Genomic DNA, 19,377 nt, shown 5'->3' with positions numbered 1-19,377 from the left:
ACACTGTGGTTCCTTGAGTGGCGCTCTCCACCACCCGGCTCTCTCCTCTCATGGAGACTCCGCTGTGCCTCACTGAGCGGTGCTCTCCACCGCCTGGTTCTCTCCTCTCACGCTGACTTTAGGATGCCTTTAATTCCAGCACTCGGGAGGCTGAGATAGGAGAATTGCAGTGGGTTTAAGGCTACCATGAGACTAGAGTGAATCTAGATCAGCCTGGGCTAGAGTGAAACCCTACCTCAAAAAACAAACAAAAAAAGCTGCAGCACCTGGCATATAGACACTCAAACATTTTACGGCCTAAAGCATCCCCATGGGCAGCATTTCCTAGATGCATGATCTGTACAGCTGAAAGGCTTACAGGGAAACAGACGTAGTGGTATAAATCGACTGGACAATTATCTGATCTCCCCCTTTCTCAGCTACAAAACCTCTGAAGGAATAGTGTTTAGCCCAACAGCCTTTAATGCAGGGGAAGGGACACAATGGAGGTAAACTGACTGCCAGGTACTGAGCCTGGGAAACGTTTGTAGCCGGCTTCCTCAGGCTTGAGGGCAGGCGCTGTGCTTCCCCCAGAGCAGCTCTAGGCGTCACCTGAGCTGTAACTGGTAGATGTCACTGCTGTAACAACTACTGCAGAAGGGAAGCTCAACAGGCTGGTAGTACACACCTGTGAACCTAGCGCTGGACAGACAGGAGGATGGAGTGAGAGAGCAGCCTAGGGTACATAACAAGACTCAACCCTTGGCCAAAATCAATGCCTACATTAAAAAAAAAATCCTTACAGTGATTTTGTTTCTTTCACTGAATGTTTCTAAGCATCCCTCCCCCACCAAAAAAGTAACCAGTGGCAGTATTTAACAAGCAAAGTACATTGAAAATCTAATTGCCCACATTTTATTTTCCCAACTGCAGTGTAAAGACAGCCTTCAAGATTGCTTGGGGACATGTATTTTTTGCAGCCTGCAAGCAGAGGCAAGCTTCCCCGGTGTGCAACACGGGCCACGCGGTCTGTGCTGGGACGGCCGGCAGTCTCTCATCAGGCCGAGCTCACACACCTCAGCGCTGCCGAGACAGGAGAACACAGCCCTTCAAACGGGGGAGAGGATCGGTCGCTCTGCTGGGTCATCTCTGGGCTCTGTATCCGTGTGTCCCACTTCTGCTCCGGTGACACTTGGGACAGGAGCAACAGTTACAGTATTTTCTACCTCCGCTGCTGCCTCACCTGCAGCCTTGTTTTCGGTGTTTCCATTCTCAGACGCTGTTCCGCAGGCCGGCTCTCCGAGAGGCTGTTCTGTGCTGGCATCGCTACTGGCCGCCACTGTGTCCGTGGGACCCTCCCTGTCAGCCAGCTCTCCGTCCCCATCCACAGCCCTCACTGCGGCAGTGATCACCTCTGCCAGGACTTCCGCTGCTACCTCCTCTGGTGTCGCTTCTCTGTCCTCACCTCCTAAATTGCCATCTCCTTCAGTTTCAGGATCGACAGCTTCACTGGTGAAAGGGTCCTCACCCTGGACGGAAGAAACACCAGTCTCAGAGACCAGCGCGTGAAGGGGCAACAAATAACAAAGCCTGCAAAACGAGCCGGCTTGAGGTTGGAGATGGCTCAGGCGTGAAAGGCAGCCCCGCAAAGCCTGCTCCTGGGTTAAATTCTCAAGTACCCGTGTAAAGCCAGATGCATCTGGCGTTTGTCTGCAGAGGCAGAAGGTCCTAGTGCCCCCTATCTTTTAAAGTCTTATTAAAAAGCCAGCGAACTATACCAACAGAGTTCCCTTCAGGTTTTTGCAGCTTACAAGCTTAGAAAAGCTTGGCCAAAACACAAGCACTTTTATTTATTTATTTATTTTGGGAGGGGGGCAGGGTGCTAGGAATGGAATCCTGTATCACACATCTAACTGTGCCCACCACTGAACTCTACCCTCGGCCCCTATTTTGCAAGTAAAACGAAAACTATTTGAAAGCGGGACAGGAGGAGAGAACGTGTGCATGGATGTGCCAGGGCCTCTTAGTTACAAACGGACTCCAGAGCAGGGGCTACATTGTCCAGCTTTATGGTTGGCACTGGAGAAGTATGCCTGCGCCAGCAGGCTTTGAAATCAAGTGCCTGCATCCTGTGAACCAGTCCCAGTTTTTGTTTTAGACGCGCAGCCAACAGCCCCGCTTGCGTGTGTCCACTGCATGGGAGCTGAGAGGCACTAGCAGGGAGCGCAACTGCACCCTGGCCTGCAGCACCTAGGGAAGGTTGTCCTCTGAGCACGCAGCTTCAGGAGGGACGCCCATGGAGTGGTGAAGGGACACCCACCTAAGCAACCAATCAGACTGGGGATCAGTGGGGTGAGACATCACCCACAGCTGCTGGCTCGCTGTCACGTTCCTCTATAGCTCAGGGTTCTTGTGGGGGCAGGGGTCAGTACCATGCACCCCAATCTACTAAGCAGTACCACATGCCCAGACAACAAAACAAACCACATCTTGCACAAACCTTGAGGTATTTTTCCAGCATCTTCACAATATGCCTGTTGTTCAAAACACTCTTAGCCACATGGAGACTTGTTTTCTTGAACTGTTCTGCAGCTAACTGCAAAGGTAACCAAAGGTGGTCTTTTAAAATGGTGAAGAGAACAGAGCAGTCAGGCAGTGCCACGCTGTCCTAACATGCAACCACCACCCTGCTTCATGAAAAGAATCTCAACAGGCCAAGCTGCAAGTGTGCAAGAAGGTACTAAGGCGCCTTTGGAACAAAGTGAACTACGTCCAAGAGCTTTGATCAACTGCAGAAAAAAGCAAAGATCCACTGACATCCATGAACCACACTCAGCTTCAGAAAGAGCGTTTACAAATCTTGGACTTCAGGGAGTGGGCAAGCCTTTTAGATTTGGGTTGTGTGGACTTCACAGGCGGTCTTGGGCCCACTGCTGTGACTGCTCTGGGGCTTGCATCCAGTCCCTGCTTGTAGACTGCTCTCCTGCTGATCTTTACAAGAGGCGGAGAGCAGTGGACAGCTGTTGAGTTCTTCAGTTAACCGGGGGAGGCAAGCAGATCACAGGGAACCCACACCTTCCGGTTATCATCTGTGGCTACAAGAGTGTACCACTGGCAGCTGAGCCACTGATCAAACTCATACTCAGGGATGAACCCACTCATCCTTTTTATCTGCAGCAGACTGGATCCAAGGCCTTCTAGATAACACGCCCAAAGACACTCTAAGCCCTTTATCTAAAATGGCACAGTTATAGATGCACAACATGGTGCATGCATCTGAAGTGTGTTTGCAGTGGCTATAGGCCCTGGTGCACCTCTCTCTGGACCCCTCCCCTCCTTACAAATAAATTGTTTTTTTTTAAGATGGCATTGTGTGTACAGAACCTACCCACATACTCTCTCTCTTAAACCTAATAATTTAAACCTATGCAAACAGCTGCTATGATATATGGCTGAGTGAATATTGAGAAAAAAAGTCTACACTTGGTGAAATTCCCCCCAAAATGGTTTCATTCCCTACTTAGTTCAACCCATGCATGTGGACACATACATGGAGAACCAATGGTATCTTTCTACAAGTAAGTAAGTAAAATAAGCATCCCTTGCTACGTGCCGACCCCAGGGTCAGATGTGCAAGCTTAAGCCCCATCAGCAAAGAAAGCCAGACACAGCTCAGCCCTCCCCGGCCGTGGAGATGTCTGAACCGCCCTCAGCCTACACCTTACAGAAGCATCCTCTCAGCAGCGGAGCAGTCCTGTGCGATCTGCATGGGATGTTCTCAAACCAGTCACTGTGTCAGTGACATCTAGAGCCAGGTTACCTTTAATCCCATCACTTAGGCTGAGGCACAAGCACTGCCACGAGCTCCAAGCCTGCCTGGCTAGTGCAACCTTCCTTCAACACCCCCCCAAGTAAAAAATAAGCAAATTCGAAGCAACAGATTTCCTTACTTTTTAAGAAAAATAGACAGCTCTACTATGTTACCCAGGCTGACCTCAAACTCCTGGCCTTAAGAAAGCCTCTTGCTCCAGAAGCTCTGTGACTGGTGACAGGTGTCACAGAGCTGGCTGCAGGATCTTTCCTTCCTGTGCCGTCTTTTGCAGCATGAACGTCTCCTCTGTTCTCTTATGTGTTTTGGTTTTACGACTTATAGTTAAGAGAGCTTGGACTGTGGGGATGTTTGAACAGTGTTGGGACTTTTAAATGTGGACTGAATGCACGGCATTTTACACAATGGACGGTCCAGTGTATGGGAGTCAGGGATGGAATGTGGTGCTTTGAATTAGTTATCTCCCATAAACTAAAACCAGGCTTCAAGTGGGTGGGAATTAAGGTAAATGTTCAGAATTCATAGAAGCTAGGGAGCAGCTTACCACCAAGGGACGGCGGATAGGCTCCACGCAAGAGCCGCACGCGTGTCAGCGTTCGCGCTAAGGCGTACAAACCGGGAATGCCCACCAAAGGAAGCCGCCCGCGTGAGCCGTCAACTCACCCTGCGGTTGTGGTTGTGGTCCGCAGAGTGCAGGTGCCGCTGCAGGAGCGGGGGCTGCGCGGGGATCAGCATGTCGCAGGCCAGGCAGTGTGCTGCTTCAATTTTTTTGAAGAAGTGCTCCTGGCCAATCCCTGCCAAGAAACCCAATCAAGTGTTCGCTCCTTCTTCCCGCCCCAAAGGCCACACTTTCTAAGGATTCAGTTAGGGAAGAATGTGACCACGTACAGCCCGTCCTCCTGTTGGGCTGTGGCCGCAGAACAAGTGACCCCTTTGTCAGCTTTCCCGCTTCCTCCTGGCCCCTTGATTCCAGAGGGCAGAAGGCAGTTGTTGATCACCGCCGACAGGTGTCCCGAGAGCGGCGTGACCTCCACTAAGCTTTCCACTGCTAGGTGCTCCTCCCAGAGGACTGGACTTCCCCCGCTCAGCAGCCCCGGGTAGCTCTCAGTGCTTCTTGTGGTGCTGACAGGCCACCACAGCTACCCTCCAGCCCTGCAGAGCTAAGGGCTGAGTCTTGTGTCTTAGGTGCACCCAGAATAACCCACGCCCTAAAATCACAATTCACCTTTGAATGGGTCTGGCTTTGGTTTGGGGCTCTCTTTCTCCACCAGTTCTTGACGCCGCTTCTCAATCTTCTTATTCCTGTTTACGATGTACTCCTACAAGGATTAGGAAACACCACAAAATGAAACGAGGACAACTGTACGGAGAGCGAGCCGACGTCACTGGAACAGCTCTGTGGGCAGAGCCTGTGATGGTTCTGCTACTGCTCCATGACCTGGCGATCTAGACAACTGCCTGAACTGCGAAGAGGAAACTGTACCATAATTAGGCCTCTTGCTTCCCTTTCCTCCTCTACAGGGAATCCTGACACCTGCAGGGCCATGCGTGAGCACAGCAGGGGAAGCCTACTGTCTTTACCTGGAGAAATTCCACTGTCTTGTCAGGCAGCTTGGTGCTTATAAACCGTAGCGTCTCTTTGTGAAATTTGCTTTGCAGATGTTTCTGGATTTCTTCGTCATCAAAGCTACGAAACTTGCACACAGAACAGGCAAACTGAATCCTTAGGAAGGAAACGCAAAGTTGTGATGCAGGTCTCATCAGCTCACCTCCAGGCAGAGCTCACATGCAAAGGAAGTCTGATTTTTTTTTCCCTTTTTTTTTTTTTTGATGTAGGATCTCACTCTAGCTCAGGCTGACCCAGAATTCACTATGTAGTCTCAGGGTGGCCTCAAACTCATGACAATTCTACCTCTGCTTCCCAAGTACTGGAATTATATAAAGGTGTGCACCACCACCCCGGCTTGATTTTTTCTTTTTTGGTTTTTTTAAGGGAAGGGTTCTAGCCCAGACAGACCTGGAATTCACCATGGAGTTTCAGGGTGGCCTTGAACTCACAGAGATCCTCCTACCTCTGCCTCCTGAGTGTTGGGATTTTTTTTTTAAGACAGTCTAATTCTATAACCAAAACTGGCCTTACCCTCAGGGCCATCCTCCTATCTCTGAGAACATAGGTCGGAACCACAAGGCTCAGCTTGGAGACAGACTCCTCTTGTGGGGAGGAAGTACAGCACTTATACCAAGGTCCCCCCTGAAGAATGGAGCACAGCCTTGTTGGCACAACAGACCAGCATTACACCCACGCCTCCGGGCCAGGACACCCAGCGTGGAGACCCACAGGCTGTTCGTTGTTCTAAGGCTCTAGGACTTAACACCAAAGCTTCCCAGATGTTTTTCTCTCAGTAGCCAGTGCAATGACTTACAGCAACCTTTTGAGGGAAAAATTGCTGAAGACCGCATATAACCAAAAACTCATACAATCTGGGCGTGGGCGTGCACGCCTTTAATCCCTGTACTCAGGAGGCAAAGGTAGGAAGAGGGCTGTGAGTCTGAGGCCAGCCTTTAACTAGCGTGAGTTCCAGGTCAGCAGGGGCTAGAGTGACAGCCTACCTCCAGGAGACAAAACCACCACCCATACAACAAGGTCAGTCTCCCAGAGACTCCACTGAAAGAGGACCTGGCATTTGCTTGGGGGGGCAAAGGAGAAGATGGGGATTGGTCCCACCCCTTGCTCGGAAAGCACTCTCCAGCCCCCACTTCCAAGGATAAAAAAATCAGGTTCTGCTATCATGTACTTTGAAAACTACCCGACACAAGCAGACTGAACGGTACAGGCAGAGAGCAGGTCCCAGGACACCAGGCTGGGAGCTCCTGCCCAGGGCGTTGCAGCCCTTGTGGGGCAAGAATGTGGGAGTGGTGGCCGACACCTGGAGCAGGCTTTGCTCCTGCAGGCACCCCAAGAATTTGCTTTTGCAGATGCTCCTTTCAGAGAACCGCAGTCTCATGTGCAGGGCTATTAAACTAATGAAAGGGCTGACAAGATGGCTCAGCAGTTGAAAGTCACTTGCTTGGGAAGCCTGGTAGTCCAGGTTTGATTCCTCAGTACCGATGTAGAGCCAGGTGTACAAAGTGGCACATGCATCTGGAGTTTACATGAAGATGAAGGGCATTGTGGCGCACCTGTTCTCTTTCTCATTCTCTCCTCCTCTCCCCCTCAAATAAATGAGTGCTTTTTAAAAAGATGCTGATGAAGAGATACAGAGCACTCACATTTTAAACACACCTCCACCGCCCTAGACAATCCAACTTCCTCTGAGATCTTTGGTCCAGCACAGAGACTAGAGATTTCTTTCAGTAGTAAAGCACTTACCCAGCACTAAGCTCCACCCCCAGCACCATGAAAACAAATTTCATCTCAGTTTCCATGAAGCATGGAAACACAAAAACCCTCCCATCATTTTGAAAATGAAGGATTCTGATGAGCATGTGGAAAGAAGTGGCCCAGTATTCTGGTTGTTGGCTTCTTAGCCTAGTCATGACTTTTCCTAACACCTCTCTGCATTTGGAAAACCACGGTCCCCCCTTTGGCCTTAAGATAAAGGACTCCCTCTTAAGTCACTTCATTATACACACACAGAACCACGTGTGGCCAAAGCCTCAGCAAGCAGACACTCATGGACCTTGGCTATTCTCATCTTCAACCACTAAGCCAGAAGCTGGCCCATGGTGCGGTAACAGCAATGCCCTCTGGACCTGGCATATTTTATATTCTTATTCCACTGTAAGACAAAATCTGGAATTTCTAGACTTGGACCAGCACCAAGGAACCTTCCTGCTGGCTTTGCAGAATGAGGGTTACTTTCTGGCACGCTGAGTGCCAGGCCTATGGGAAGGGCCCAGGGCACATAAACCCACCAGCATGGTCACACACCAGCATGGTCACACACCAGCATGACCACACCACCAGCATGGCCACACACCAGCATGGCCATACCACCAGCATGGCCACACACCAGCATGGCCATACCATCAGCATGGCCATAACCACCAGCATGGCCACACACCAGCATGGCCACACACCAGCATGACCACACACCAGCATGACCACACACCAGCATGACCACACACCAGCATGGCCACACACCAGCATGACCACACACCAGCATGGCCACACACCAGCATGGCCATACCACCAGCATGGCCACACACCAGCATGGCCATACCACCAGCATGGCCATACCACCAGCATGGCCACACACCAGCATGACCACACCACCAGCATGGCCACACACCAGCATGGCCACACACCAGCATGACCACACACCAGCATGGCCACACACCAGCATGACCACACACCAGCATGACCACACACCAGCATGACCACACACCAGCATGGCCATAACCACCAGCATGGCCACACACCAGCATGGCCATACCACCACCATGACCACACACCAGCATGACCACACACCAGCATGGCCACACACCAGCATGACCACACACCAGCATGACCACACACCAGCATGACCACACACCAGCATGGCCATAACCACCAGCATGACCACACACCAGCATGACCACACACCAGCATGGCCATAACCACCAGCATGACCACACACCAGCATGACCACACACCAGCATGACCACACACCAGCATGGCCATAACCACCAGCATGGCCACACACCAGCATGACCACACACCAGCATGGCCACACACCAGCATGGCCACGCACCAGCATGGCCACACACCAGCATGGCCACACACCAGCATGACCACACACCAGCATGGCCACACACCAGCATGACCACACACCAGCATGGCCACACACCAGCATGACCACACACCAGCATGGCCACACACCAGCATGACCACACACCAGCATGGCCACACACCAGCATGACCACACACCAGCATGACCACACACCAGCTGAGGAGAAAGGTTGGACAGGTGGATTCCTCAAGCACAAACAGGAACCGAACTTCCAACGACTTCCAAATGCTGCCAACTCACTTCGCAGGTCTTACCCGCTCCTGTGCGGTACAGAGGTACAGAGGACAGGCAGGTCCAGGCTCAACTGCCTTTAGCAGATGTTGTATTTATGTTAACTTCTGCTAGGGTGGGCACAGGCACGTGTCCCTGGAGCACCCCATAAATGTGCCCACAGTGGCCAGATGACAGTGTTTCATGTCTGGCCCCATCGCTTGTCTACCTGGCCTCATTTTGAGCTGGAGTCTGATTCTGGAGCCAAGAGAGCTCATGCCACTCCTAGGATTCCTGGGTCTCTGCTCCACTCAGCTGTCTCACGTGGGCACTTGAACGTAGGGCAGTCTCGGGCCCCTCGCCTCTTGAGCCCGGATACGGGTTCCACACCCTCTGCACTGCTCTCGGCCTCACTGGCTCACCTGTCAGCTGCTCGGTCACGCATCCTGTCTCTCCTCCGTTGCTTCTCCCTTCTCTTTTTCACGTCCTCGTCCTCGTCCTCCTTGTCTCCTATGACAGAGAAGTGGCTTTCAGATGCTGGCGAGCCTGCAGGAGCTCAGCTCCTGGAGCAAGCTGGATGCTGCAGCCTGGCAGCCACACTGCCCAGCTTCTACCTCCGGGTATGGCAGAGCCAGGATACCCCAAGGCACTGAGAAGCTAACTACTGAAGGCTCCTGACAGGCCAGGGCCTTTGACGAGAACCCAGAGGAGTCACGCCACTCCTCCCGTGGCCGCCTACTCTGTCCTCCAGCCTGCTCGTCCAGGCTGGTGCCTGTCACTGGGTCTCCCCGTCCTGGTTAAGGAGAAGTACATCTCCCCACACACAGAGCAGCTGCGCTACCGCCCTCCGTCCCACCTCTAGGTGGGCTGTGATGACCGTCCAGTTGGCCTCGTCTGAACTAGGGCCTCAGCAGGTCTGACAGTCCTTGCTGGCCCAATCTCTATCTTCCACACCGAGTGGAAGTTAGACCTTCCAACCTAGAGCTTTCCCAGGGCTGTGTGGGAAGAATCCTAGAAACAAAAATGGGAAGAGACCAATTGGCCCTCCCGTCCATCCCCTGGGGCTGGCGCAAGAGCTCCATGGAGAGCCACGCAGCCAGCATCCCAGCATGCGGTCAGGCTGGATCCCCAGGCTCTGGATGCTGAAAAAGGTTTGATAAGCATCTGAACTGTAACCCCTACCCCTGATGCCAGTCCTGAGACTGTCCCACGAAGATGGCGACCGGCGTGCGCTGCTCAGAAGCCTCTCAAAAGGACGTGTGGGACTTTTGGCAAGAGGTCACTGCCTGAAACTATGAGTGCTGTTTAATAGCAAAGTCATCCTGGTTGGGTAGCAGGACCTGTGCGTAACAAACACGGCACCTTTGCTTTAGCATTTACCCGGCTGCGTGAGCTGCTGAGTGCTGGGTGTGGTCCCATGCTGTGGACAGCGTGTGAGGTGAGGGACTTCTGGTGGCCTGGCTATGCTTACGATCTAAGGGGAGGAGGCCAGCCAAAGGCTTTCGTGTTACTGGGACCAGACGAGCCCATGATCCTGGGGGTAGCCAGCTAGGAAAGGGGGAAAGACAAGTAGCTTCTAGGTGAGCTTAAGGCCCCTGCAGCTCAGGCCCCTTCTCCATGCTCCTCCAGGGACACACTGCCATTCTACTTTCTACTCACTGTGGACAGGCTGCTGTTCTATTCTTTCTACTCACTGTGGACAGGCTGCTGTTCTACTTTTTCTACTCACTGTGGACAGGCTGCTGTTCTACTTTTTCTACTCACTGTGGACAGGCTGCTGTTCTACTTTCTACTCACTGTGGACAGGCTGCTGTTCTACTCTTTCTACTCACTGTGGACAGGCTGCTGTTCTACTCTTTCTACTCACTGTGGACAGACTGCCATTCTACTTTCTACTCACTGTGGACAGGCTGCTGTTCTATTCTTTCTACTCACTGTGGACAGGCTGCTGTTCTACTTTTTCTACTCACTGTGGATAGACTGCCATTCTACTTTCTACTCACTGTGGACAGACTGCCATTCTACTTTCTACTCACTGTGGACAGGCTGCTGTTCTACTCTTTCTACTCACTGTGGACAGGCTGCTGTTCTACTTTTTCTACTCACTGTGGACAGACTGCCATTCTACTTTCTACTCACTGTGGACAGGCTGCTGTTCTATTCTTTCTACTCACTGTGGACAGGCTGCTGTTCTACTTTTTCTACTCACTGTGGATAGACTGCCATTCTACTTTCTACTCACTGTGGACAGGCTGCTGTTCTATTCTTTCTACTCACTGTGGACAGGCTGCTGTTCTATTCTTTCTACTCACTGTGGACAGGCTGCTGTTCTACTTTTTCTACTCACTGTGGACAGGCTGCCATTCTACTTTCTACTCACTGTGGACAGGCTACTGTTCTACTTTCTACTCACTGTGGACAGGCTGCCATTCTACTTTCTACTCACTGTGGACAGGCTGCTGTTCTACTTTCTACTCACTGTGGACAGGCTGCTGTTCTACTTTCTACTCACTGTGGACAGGCTGCCATTCTACTTTCTACTCACTGTGGACAGGCTGCTGTTCTACTTTCTACTCACTGTGGACAGGCTGCTGTTCTACTTTCTACTCACTGTGGACAGGCTGCTGTTCTACTTTCTACTCACTGTGGACAGGCTGCTGTTCTATTCTTTCTACTCACTGTGGACAGGCTGCTGTTCTACTTTTTCTACTCACTGTGGACAGACTGCCATTCTACTTTCTACTCACTGTGGACAGGCTGCTGTTCTACTCTTTCTACTCACTGTGGACAGGCTGCTGTTCTATTCTTTCTACTCACTGTGGACAGGCTGCTGTTCTATTCTTTCTACTCACTGTGGACAGGCTGCTGTTCTACTCTTTCTACTCACTGTGGACAGGCTGCCATTCTACTTTCTACTCACTTTGGGCTCCTGGATCTGCTGCTCTCATACCGTACTGACCAGATGTGCTGAGCAATGACTGCCTGCAGACCTGGGCCTGGGTGTACAAGCCAACCCCCGCCCCCTCCTCATTCTGAGCACAGCAGCCATCTGACCTCTGTCCCTCACTCAGGCACTGCAGCTGGCAGGAGACAGGCCAGGAACACAGCTGGCAACTGACAACAAATTATACAGGGACTTGCACTGATGAGGGGGCTCTTTATCTCTTCAGATCTCTGAAGGTCTCTTCATCGGTGACTGTCACAGATGCTCAGAGGCGAGCTTCTTGGACCCCTACGCACTGCATCTAGTGAGGCAGATGAACTTCTTTTAAACAAATCCCACCCCTGACACTTTGCAGCAAAGCAGGGTGAGGCCACAGCCTGGGCCTACAGCTGCAGCCCTCCTCCACAAGTCACAGGGGCCTCCACGCAGGCCTGTCTCGCTCCAAAGCCCAGCCTGGCTCAGACCGAGCTGGACAGTGACCATGGGACAGACAAGGAAGGCGGCAACAGACACTGGGTAGCGCCTACCTCTATGCTTCCCGGAGTCACAGAAGTCATCCTCCTAGAAAAGGGAACACAAGCAGCAGTGACATGGTAGCTCCACAACTCTCCACAGCCAGCCCAGAGCCTGTTACTACCTGGCTCGAAGGCCTCACCCTAGACCTTGGCGTGGTAAGACTGGGGCCGGAGAGATGCCTGAGTGGTGAAGGCCCTTGCCGGCAAAGCCAAAGGACCCAGGTTTGATTCCCCAGAACCCATGCAAGCCAGATGCACAAGGTGTGCCCATTCTCTCTCTCTCTCTCTCAAGTAAATAAATAAAAATTGAAAAAACTAAAAAAAGGAACTCCATCAGGCAGAAGGTGGCTTAGCAGTTAAGGTGCTGGCCTGTGAAACCTGTGGAGTCAGGTTCGAGTCCCCAGGACCCACGGAAGCCAGGTGCACACAGGGGCACAGGTGTTTTAGAGCTCGGTGCAGTGGCTGGAGTCCCTGGTGCACACATGTGCTCTCACAAATACTCGTTTCAGTCCACGGGATGCTAATTCTCGTACTGACTGAAAAAAGGTGCTAAAGACCAGGTTATCAGTTGGGATAAAGCCAGAGGCAGAATAGTAAAAACAGGACCCTCGAGGGAAAAGGTGGACTTACACCCCTGAACTCTTCATCTCCTGACCGCAAGTCAGCAGCTCCATCATCTGCCAGACATAGAAAATAGGAATGTTCAGGCTCTAGGCAGGGAGCCCACTGCGTTCTCGTGCGCCCAAGCCCACTAAGCAAGCAAAGGTAGGGCTAAGGGGCATTAGTGGAAGCTACCACCTTCAAGCTCTGCGCATCTTCTCATCTACTCATCTTCACCCAAACCTGGCCCAGGAGCTCCGGGGCATACCGTTTTCAGACAAATCTCCTTCACTCTCAGCCCGGGCCAATTTGGCATCTGGCTCCTCGTACATGGTAAACTGCTTCCGCTTCCTGCCCATGCTGTCTGCTCCAAAGCGCTCAAACCCTCTTCTCCTGGGCTAGGAATACAAGCACATTCTTGTGTCATTAATCTGGACCATTAAGACGTCCCACACAGATGAAGGGGTGCAAGTTTAGAGAACAAAGGACTTCTTTTCAAAAAGTGGTATCAGAGTTGAAATTCAAATAAAACATTAAGCTTTAAGCAACCTGTCACAAAAACCTGCATAGTGTGTGTGTGATTCACTGACAGGAAATGTCTAGAGCAGGCAACCCACAGGAAGCAGATGAGTGTCGGGGGCTGGGGGAAAGGATGGTGAATGAGTGCTAATGGGCAGGCTTCTTTGAGTCGATGGGAATATTCTAAAACTGGATAGCATTAAACTCACTGAAACTGGAATTGTACACTGAAAAGTGAGTGGACCTTGTGGTATATAAACTTTGCCTTAACAAAGCTGTTAGCAAAGGTGAGACCCACAAGATGGTGAATGCTTACCCAATCCCGCATCCGAGCCTGGGGCCGACCACATCCATAGGGCACGGTGTTACCATATCCGCCCACCCCTGGCATGCCCACCATGCCGTAGTCAGGGGCCATGGACTGAGAAAACACAGGAGCAGGGGGTCTGCCGACAGAGGGCCCTCCTAGACCACGCCCACCCATGTAGTTCAGCTCGTTCCAGGAAGTGGTGAGGGGCTCAGAAGCAGCAGAGGGTGGCAGGAACGGGTCACTGCGTATGAAGGTGCTGGAGGCACTCCGGTCTTGGAAGCGGCCCTGGCCTTGGCTCTGGCCACGGCCCCTCACGAAGCCATCAAGGGAGCCCCGCTCACGGACGGGGTCCCGGCAGTCGTTATAGTGGCCTCCAAAGCTACTACTGCGACTGGCCCCCAGCTCGAAGTCATAGTCATAGCTATAGCCAGGGCGGTAAGGGTTGGGCTCAGGCACACAAGGCCTGGAGTCGTAAGACTCGTACGGCTGGACGCGGAAGGCGCTGCAAGAGAAGCACAGCCCGTGAGGAGAGCAGCAGCCACCGAAGCCCGCCCACCAGCAGCCCGCCCGCGCCCTCCTGCTACGACATTACACGCACACCACCTGGCTGGCCAGAGGCAGACCGGAGCCCCGCGCAAACACTGCTAGTGAGGAGCACGGAGCTCTGCCCTAGTCGAAGAAATAAGGGATGTGACGTCACACTTATGACCAGGCCTTCCACCCTCCACGGAGGAAGCCTTCAGTGAAGTCTCATGTCTGCCACTGTCATCTGAATGAGGCCACGCAGGCAGGGGTCCCCTGGGAAGAGCTCAAGGCTGTAATCACCTCTCCCGATCCTGCATGCCTTCCCCACTGCCGCCGCTCCCGCCCCTGCCTCCTTCCTTGGACAACATGTCCAAACGCTGGTTGATCTTCGCAATAAGGGAGTCAGAATTGTCAACACAAGGCTCTGGGCCAAAAGAGGCCATGTGCACAGCAGAGCCCCCGACTGCCAGGCCACCGTCGCTGGCCTTGGCCTCCCACGAGGCTGGGCCGTAGCTGTATGACGCTCCCGCAGACACAGCGGCGCTCTGAGCACTGTAGTAGTTGTAGCTGTCATAACCTGCCAGGGGAAGAGAGGAGCCATGTCACACTTCAGCCCTGGGGAGTCCCCGTCAATGGAAGGGCCAGGAAACCAAACACTGCTGGCAGCACTCCCCACTGAGTGCGAGACCTGGCAAGAGGTCGTCTTAGCTTGCAGCAGGGTTTTCCGCTTTCTTAAACATGTGCTTATTTACTTTGTTTTTTTCAAAGTGGGGTCTCACTCTAGCGCGGCTGACCTGGAATTCCCTATGTCATCTCGGGGTGGCCTCAAAATCACGGCGAACCTCCTACCTCTGCCCCCTGAGTGCCGGGATTAGAGGCGTGCGCCACCACACTGGCCTGCACCAGGTTTTCGGTTATAGACACCAGGACTTGTCCCCTATCCAAAGCCAGAGCCTGCTAAGAGCTCGGGAAGGGCAGTTTACGGTGTTGACAAAGCCACTTAAGAGCTGCTGCTCTGTAATATAAGCACAAGCTCTTGCCAATAAACCCCCTTGTTGTGCCCCAGTGCCTTCGCTGGGAACAGCAGCCCCCAACGGAGGGGATCCCAGGCCCTCTAGGTGGCTGCTAAGAGGCTTACTTGCCAACCTGAAGATACTCAGGACGTACCTTGCCAGCTGGCCATACTGCTTCCGTAGGTACCTTAGAGGATACAAAAGCACAAGCGTTATTCCTAGCAGAACAGTGCTCAACCCCAAGGGAGAGCTTATGAGGCTAGTCCCCAGCAGCCACACCTGCACAAGCACCCGCTGCCCGTCAATGGAAGGGCCGTGGAACCAAACACTGCTGGTGGCCCGCCCCACTAAGCATGTGACCTGGCAAGAGATCACCTCATGCCACCAGCGAGGCTGTGCTCCTCAGCATGCTCGGGTACAGAATGGGCACTAAGCAGACCCAAGGTTTCTCCCAGGCAAGGCCAACCTCTTCCCTACGAGCCAGGGAAAGGAAGCGTGTACACAGGGTCACAGGGGCCAGCACCCAGGTGCTGCCAACCGTAGCAGCAGAACATCAGTGGAAAGTCACGTCCTAACTTAATGAGGGCATGTGATGTGCCACAGGTGTCCTGGAGGCCTCTTCCTGGGAGAGGCAAAGGGTGATGCACAGAAAAGTGGCCTTGCTTGTAACGGTGCTCTTAATGGGACGTGTGCCAGGTCTGGAACACAGAGAAAGCCTTTGTCCTCTGCAACAGCAGCTCTCAAGCTAGGAATGGCCGTATGTTTTGAATATATTTATTTATGTCTTTTCGAGGTAGGGTCTTGCTCTAGCTCAGGCTGACCTGGACTTCACTAAGCAGTCTCAGGCTGGCCTCAAACTCACAGCAACTCTCCTACCTCTGCCTCTCAAGTGCTGGTATTGAAGAGTGCCACCACGCGCAGCTAAAAATACTTATTTAAGAAAGAGACAGTAATAGGCATGCCAGGGCTTCTAGCCACTGTAAACAAACTCCAGACCCAAGCACACCCTTGTGCATGTGGCCTGACGTTGGTACTGCGGAACTGAACCTGGGTCCTTTGGCTTCGCAGGCATGCACCTTAACCAGTAAACCAGCTCTCCTTTTTTTTTTTTTTCAGTTGTTTTTTTTTTTAAATTTAATATTTTTACTTATTTTCAAGCAGAGAGAGAAAAAGAGAATGGAGCGCTCCAGGACCTCCAGATGCATGTGCCACTGTACCTCTGGCTTTATGTGGGTACCAGGGAATTGAACTTAGGTCATTGGCTTTTTTTTTTTTTTTTTTAGGTAGGGACAGAAAGAGAGAAACAATATAAATGAATATGGGATGCCAGGGCCTCCAGCCACTGCAAATGAATTACCAATGTGCCACCTTGTGCATCTGAATTACATGGGTACTGGCGGAATTGAGCCTGAGTCCTTAGGCTTCACAGGCAAGAGCTTTAACCCCTAAGCCACCTCTCTAGCCCAGGCTTTATACTTTCAAATAAAAGAAAAACACATCGAAAAACATTCCCTGACCCTTTTTTTGGTACTCTTATAGCAGGGTCTCACTGTAGCCCAGGCTAACCTGGAGCTCATTAAGACCCTACCTCAGCCCCCAAGATTGTATGTGATCTGAAAGTAAAAGTGTGAGCCACCACACCTGGCTCCGATTTTAACATGAAATACTAATGCAATGTCACAAGCCACTTCCATGTCAAGCACACAATCTACTACTGAGCAACCTGCCCAATTTTAAAAGAAAAACAGGGACAGGCGGACGGGCAGGCGGGGGTGGGGAGGGGTGGGAAGGAGGGTTGCAGGCAGTAATCAGCAAACCACTCTGCCTTAAAAAAAAATAAACAAACAAAAGAAGGAACTGCTCCACTGAAAACTGCCATGCTGTTGCCTCCACCATGAGGTTAGTCCATGCCTCCTCACCCACCAAGCAGGGCCCAAGCACTTACCCTGGGTGTTGGCAGGTCCAGCACTCCATGGCCCATAGCCTGTCAAAAGACCCTGTATTAAAATCGTATTCAACACACAACAGCATGGGGGTTACTGAGGGTCTCCCTTCACAGGACTCTGCCAGCCGAGCAACCACCACACACACACACACACACAAAATATGGGAAAGGAACTGAGCTTCGATGGCACAGGACAGGATGCAGAGAAAAAGGATCAAGCGCCCTCCATGTTCAGCCCTCCATAGCAGACAAGTGGGCTCCTTCTCCACAAACGGGAATGAACTTGTGAACCCTCACCCACCACTAAAATAGTTCCTATTGCATGCAGACATGTCAGGCACTGGGCAGACACTGCTGTCCCTAAATGTCACAGAGCAGAGGGACCTAAGGCTCACAAGGTGCCTTTGCCTTCTGCACACCTCTATAAGGTATGTCTTCCCCTTCCCACTTCGCTAAACAAGAAGTCTCGGCTGGAGAGATGGCTCAGCGGCTAAGGTGCTTATCTGCGAAGCCTAACCACCTGAATTTGATTCCCCAGTACCCACATAAGCCAGATACACAGGGCGGACTAGAGTTTGTTCTGTCTGTCTTCTATCTCTCTGAGCTTGCAAATAAATAACTTAAAAAAAAAAAAAAGGGCTGGAGAGATGGCTTGGTGGTTAAGCACTGGCCTGTGAAGCCTAAGAACCCCGGTTCGAGGCTTGATTCCCCAGGATCCACGTTAGCCAGATGCACAAGGGGGCGCACGCGTCTGGAGTTCGTTTGCAGGGGCCGGAGGCCCTGGTGCGCTCATTCTCATTCTCTCTCTGCCCCCCCCCCCCGGCGCTCTCAAATAAATAAATAAAAATAAACAAAAATAAAAAATAGAGAAGAAACAGCCAATGGGCGTGGCGGTCCACACCTTTCATCCCAGGTAGGGGTAGGAGGACCACTGAGAGTTCAAGGCCAGGTTGAGATTACATAGAGAATTCCGGGTCAGCTTGGGCTAGAGACCCTACCTCGAAAAGGCAAAAAAAGCAGCCATAAGGATTATCATCACAAGGGACTAACTTTTTGGGAAAAAAGTCTGCGTGCATGCGAGGTGCACGATCAGATTTGTAACCAAGCTTCTCTGGGATCCATTTACTTTGTCTCAAAAGTGTTCTTCGACAAGACAGGTGCCGAGTCTGAAATGTTTCTGGCAAGTCGAAAATGGGGGACACCGGGACACAAGATTATGACAGAAGTTAAAGCAAATAAGGGTAGATGTAGCCAGACTCCTGAGAGGTGCGGAGAGAGCCAGGCCAAACCTTACAGGCACACACCTCGCACTCAGGCTTGCGGGCCATCCCACTTGGAGGGTGCCACCTCTCCAAGCGCCCGCCTTCCCCAGAGGCTGCAAGCCGACCGCGCTCTCGACCCAGGCCTAGCTTGGGTTCAACTGCAAGCCCCCACCCGGCCGGCAGAAGCGGCTTTCAAACAAGAGCCTCGGAAGGGCGCGGAGAGCGGGGAGCTCCACCGTGCGCCCTGCCGCAGGGAGCAAGGCCAAGTCTGCGGAGACACGGCCCGCGCCCGCTCAGGCCCCGCTCGGCTTTTCAGCACGCGACCCCGGGCCCCCGCCCGCCGCCAGGCCCCGGCTGGGCGCCCCTCTCGCGGGGAAGCCCGCACCGCGCCCGCCGGCCCCGCCCTGCAGCCGCCATCTTGCGGGCCCCCGGCAGACAGAAGAGGGAGGGAGCGGGGGCAGGGGAGCGGGCGGGCGCCGGGGGACCCAGGCCGAGGCCCGCGCCGCGCGGTCTCCGCCAGGCCGGGCGATGCAGGAGGCCGAGGCGCCCCGGCCCCCGCCCTCCACGAGCCTGCGGCGCCGTCCGCCCGCCGAGCCTCTTCCGCTCCGGGCTCCCGCCGGCCAATCCGCACGCAGCGCCCCCGGGAGCGACGGCGACGAGGCCCAATAAGCGGCGCGCGCGCCTCCGACCAACTCCGCCGGGCGGAACGGACGCCCGCCCCAGGCCCAGGCCCGCGAACCCCTCGCGCGGACGGCTTGCCGCCCCGGAGCGCCCGCCACTGACCTCCGTAGCTCTGCTCCATGGCGCCTCCGCGTCCCAGGCAGCGAGCGCTCTCCCAAGCCGCTCTCACGGCGCGTGCGTTCAACGCGCGTCCCTCGCCAGAGCGTCACTCCCTCCGCACGCTCTCATTGGCCGCCGCCGGGGAGGCTCCGCCCCAGCCTTCCGGGTTGCGAC

The 19,377-nt window shown here is 53.2% G+C and overlaps 1 protein-coding gene across 3 annotated transcripts; it reads right to left on the bottom strand.

Moving 5' to 3' along the window:
* Nucleotides 1-878: 878 nt before the first annotated feature.
* Akap8 (A-kinase anchoring protein 8) lies at nt 879-19,295 on the bottom strand. 3 transcript variants are annotated; one of them, XM_045139156.1, is made up of 14 exons: nt 19,207-19,295; nt 17,162-17,200; nt 15,371-15,403; nt 14,504-14,780; nt 13,685-14,180; nt 13,118-13,247; nt 12,880-12,926; nt 12,262-12,295; nt 9,213-9,300; nt 5,390-5,531; nt 5,034-5,127; nt 4,472-4,602; nt 2,480-2,575; nt 879-1,508 (listed from the first exon to the last, which is right to left on the bottom strand). In XM_045139156.1, exons 1-14 carry the CDS (start codon nt 19,223-19,225, stop codon nt 1,089-1,091), a joined length of 2,046 nt encoding a protein of 681 aa, XP_044995091.1. In that variant the 5' UTR covers nt 19,226-19,295; the 3' UTR covers nt 879-1,088. The 3 variants fall into 3 exon arrangements, with proteins under 3 accessions (XP_044995091.1, XP_044995093.1, XP_044995092.1); XM_045139158.1 differs by lacking the exon at nt 19,207-19,295 and adding an exon at nt 18,466-18,650; XM_045139157.1 differs by lacking the exon at nt 19,207-19,295 and adding an exon at nt 18,063-18,084.
* Between the last annotated feature and the right edge of the window lie 82 nt (nt 19,296-19,377).

This window comes from Jaculus jaculus, chromosome 21 (assembly GCF_020740685.1).
Source record: "Jaculus jaculus isolate mJacJac1 chromosome 21, mJacJac1.mat.Y.cur, whole genome shotgun sequence".
Classification (NCBI taxonomy): domain Eukaryota; kingdom Metazoa; phylum Chordata; class Mammalia; order Rodentia; family Dipodidae; genus Jaculus; species Jaculus jaculus.
Note: the sequence above shows the minus strand (reverse complement) of the source record. Positions and strands in the feature narration are given on the sequence as shown.

Coding starts and splice junctions, on each gene's coding strand:
- Akap8 (XM_045139156.1), bottom strand. Junction 14,181..14,503: donor GGCATGCAGGATCGGGAGAG/GTGATTACAGCC, acceptor CTTCTCTTGCAG/CGCCTTCCGCGTCCAGCCGT. Junction 13,248..13,684: donor AGGCTCGGATGCGGGATTGG/GTAAGCATTCAC, acceptor TTGTATTCCTAG/CCCAGGAGAAGAGGGTTTGA.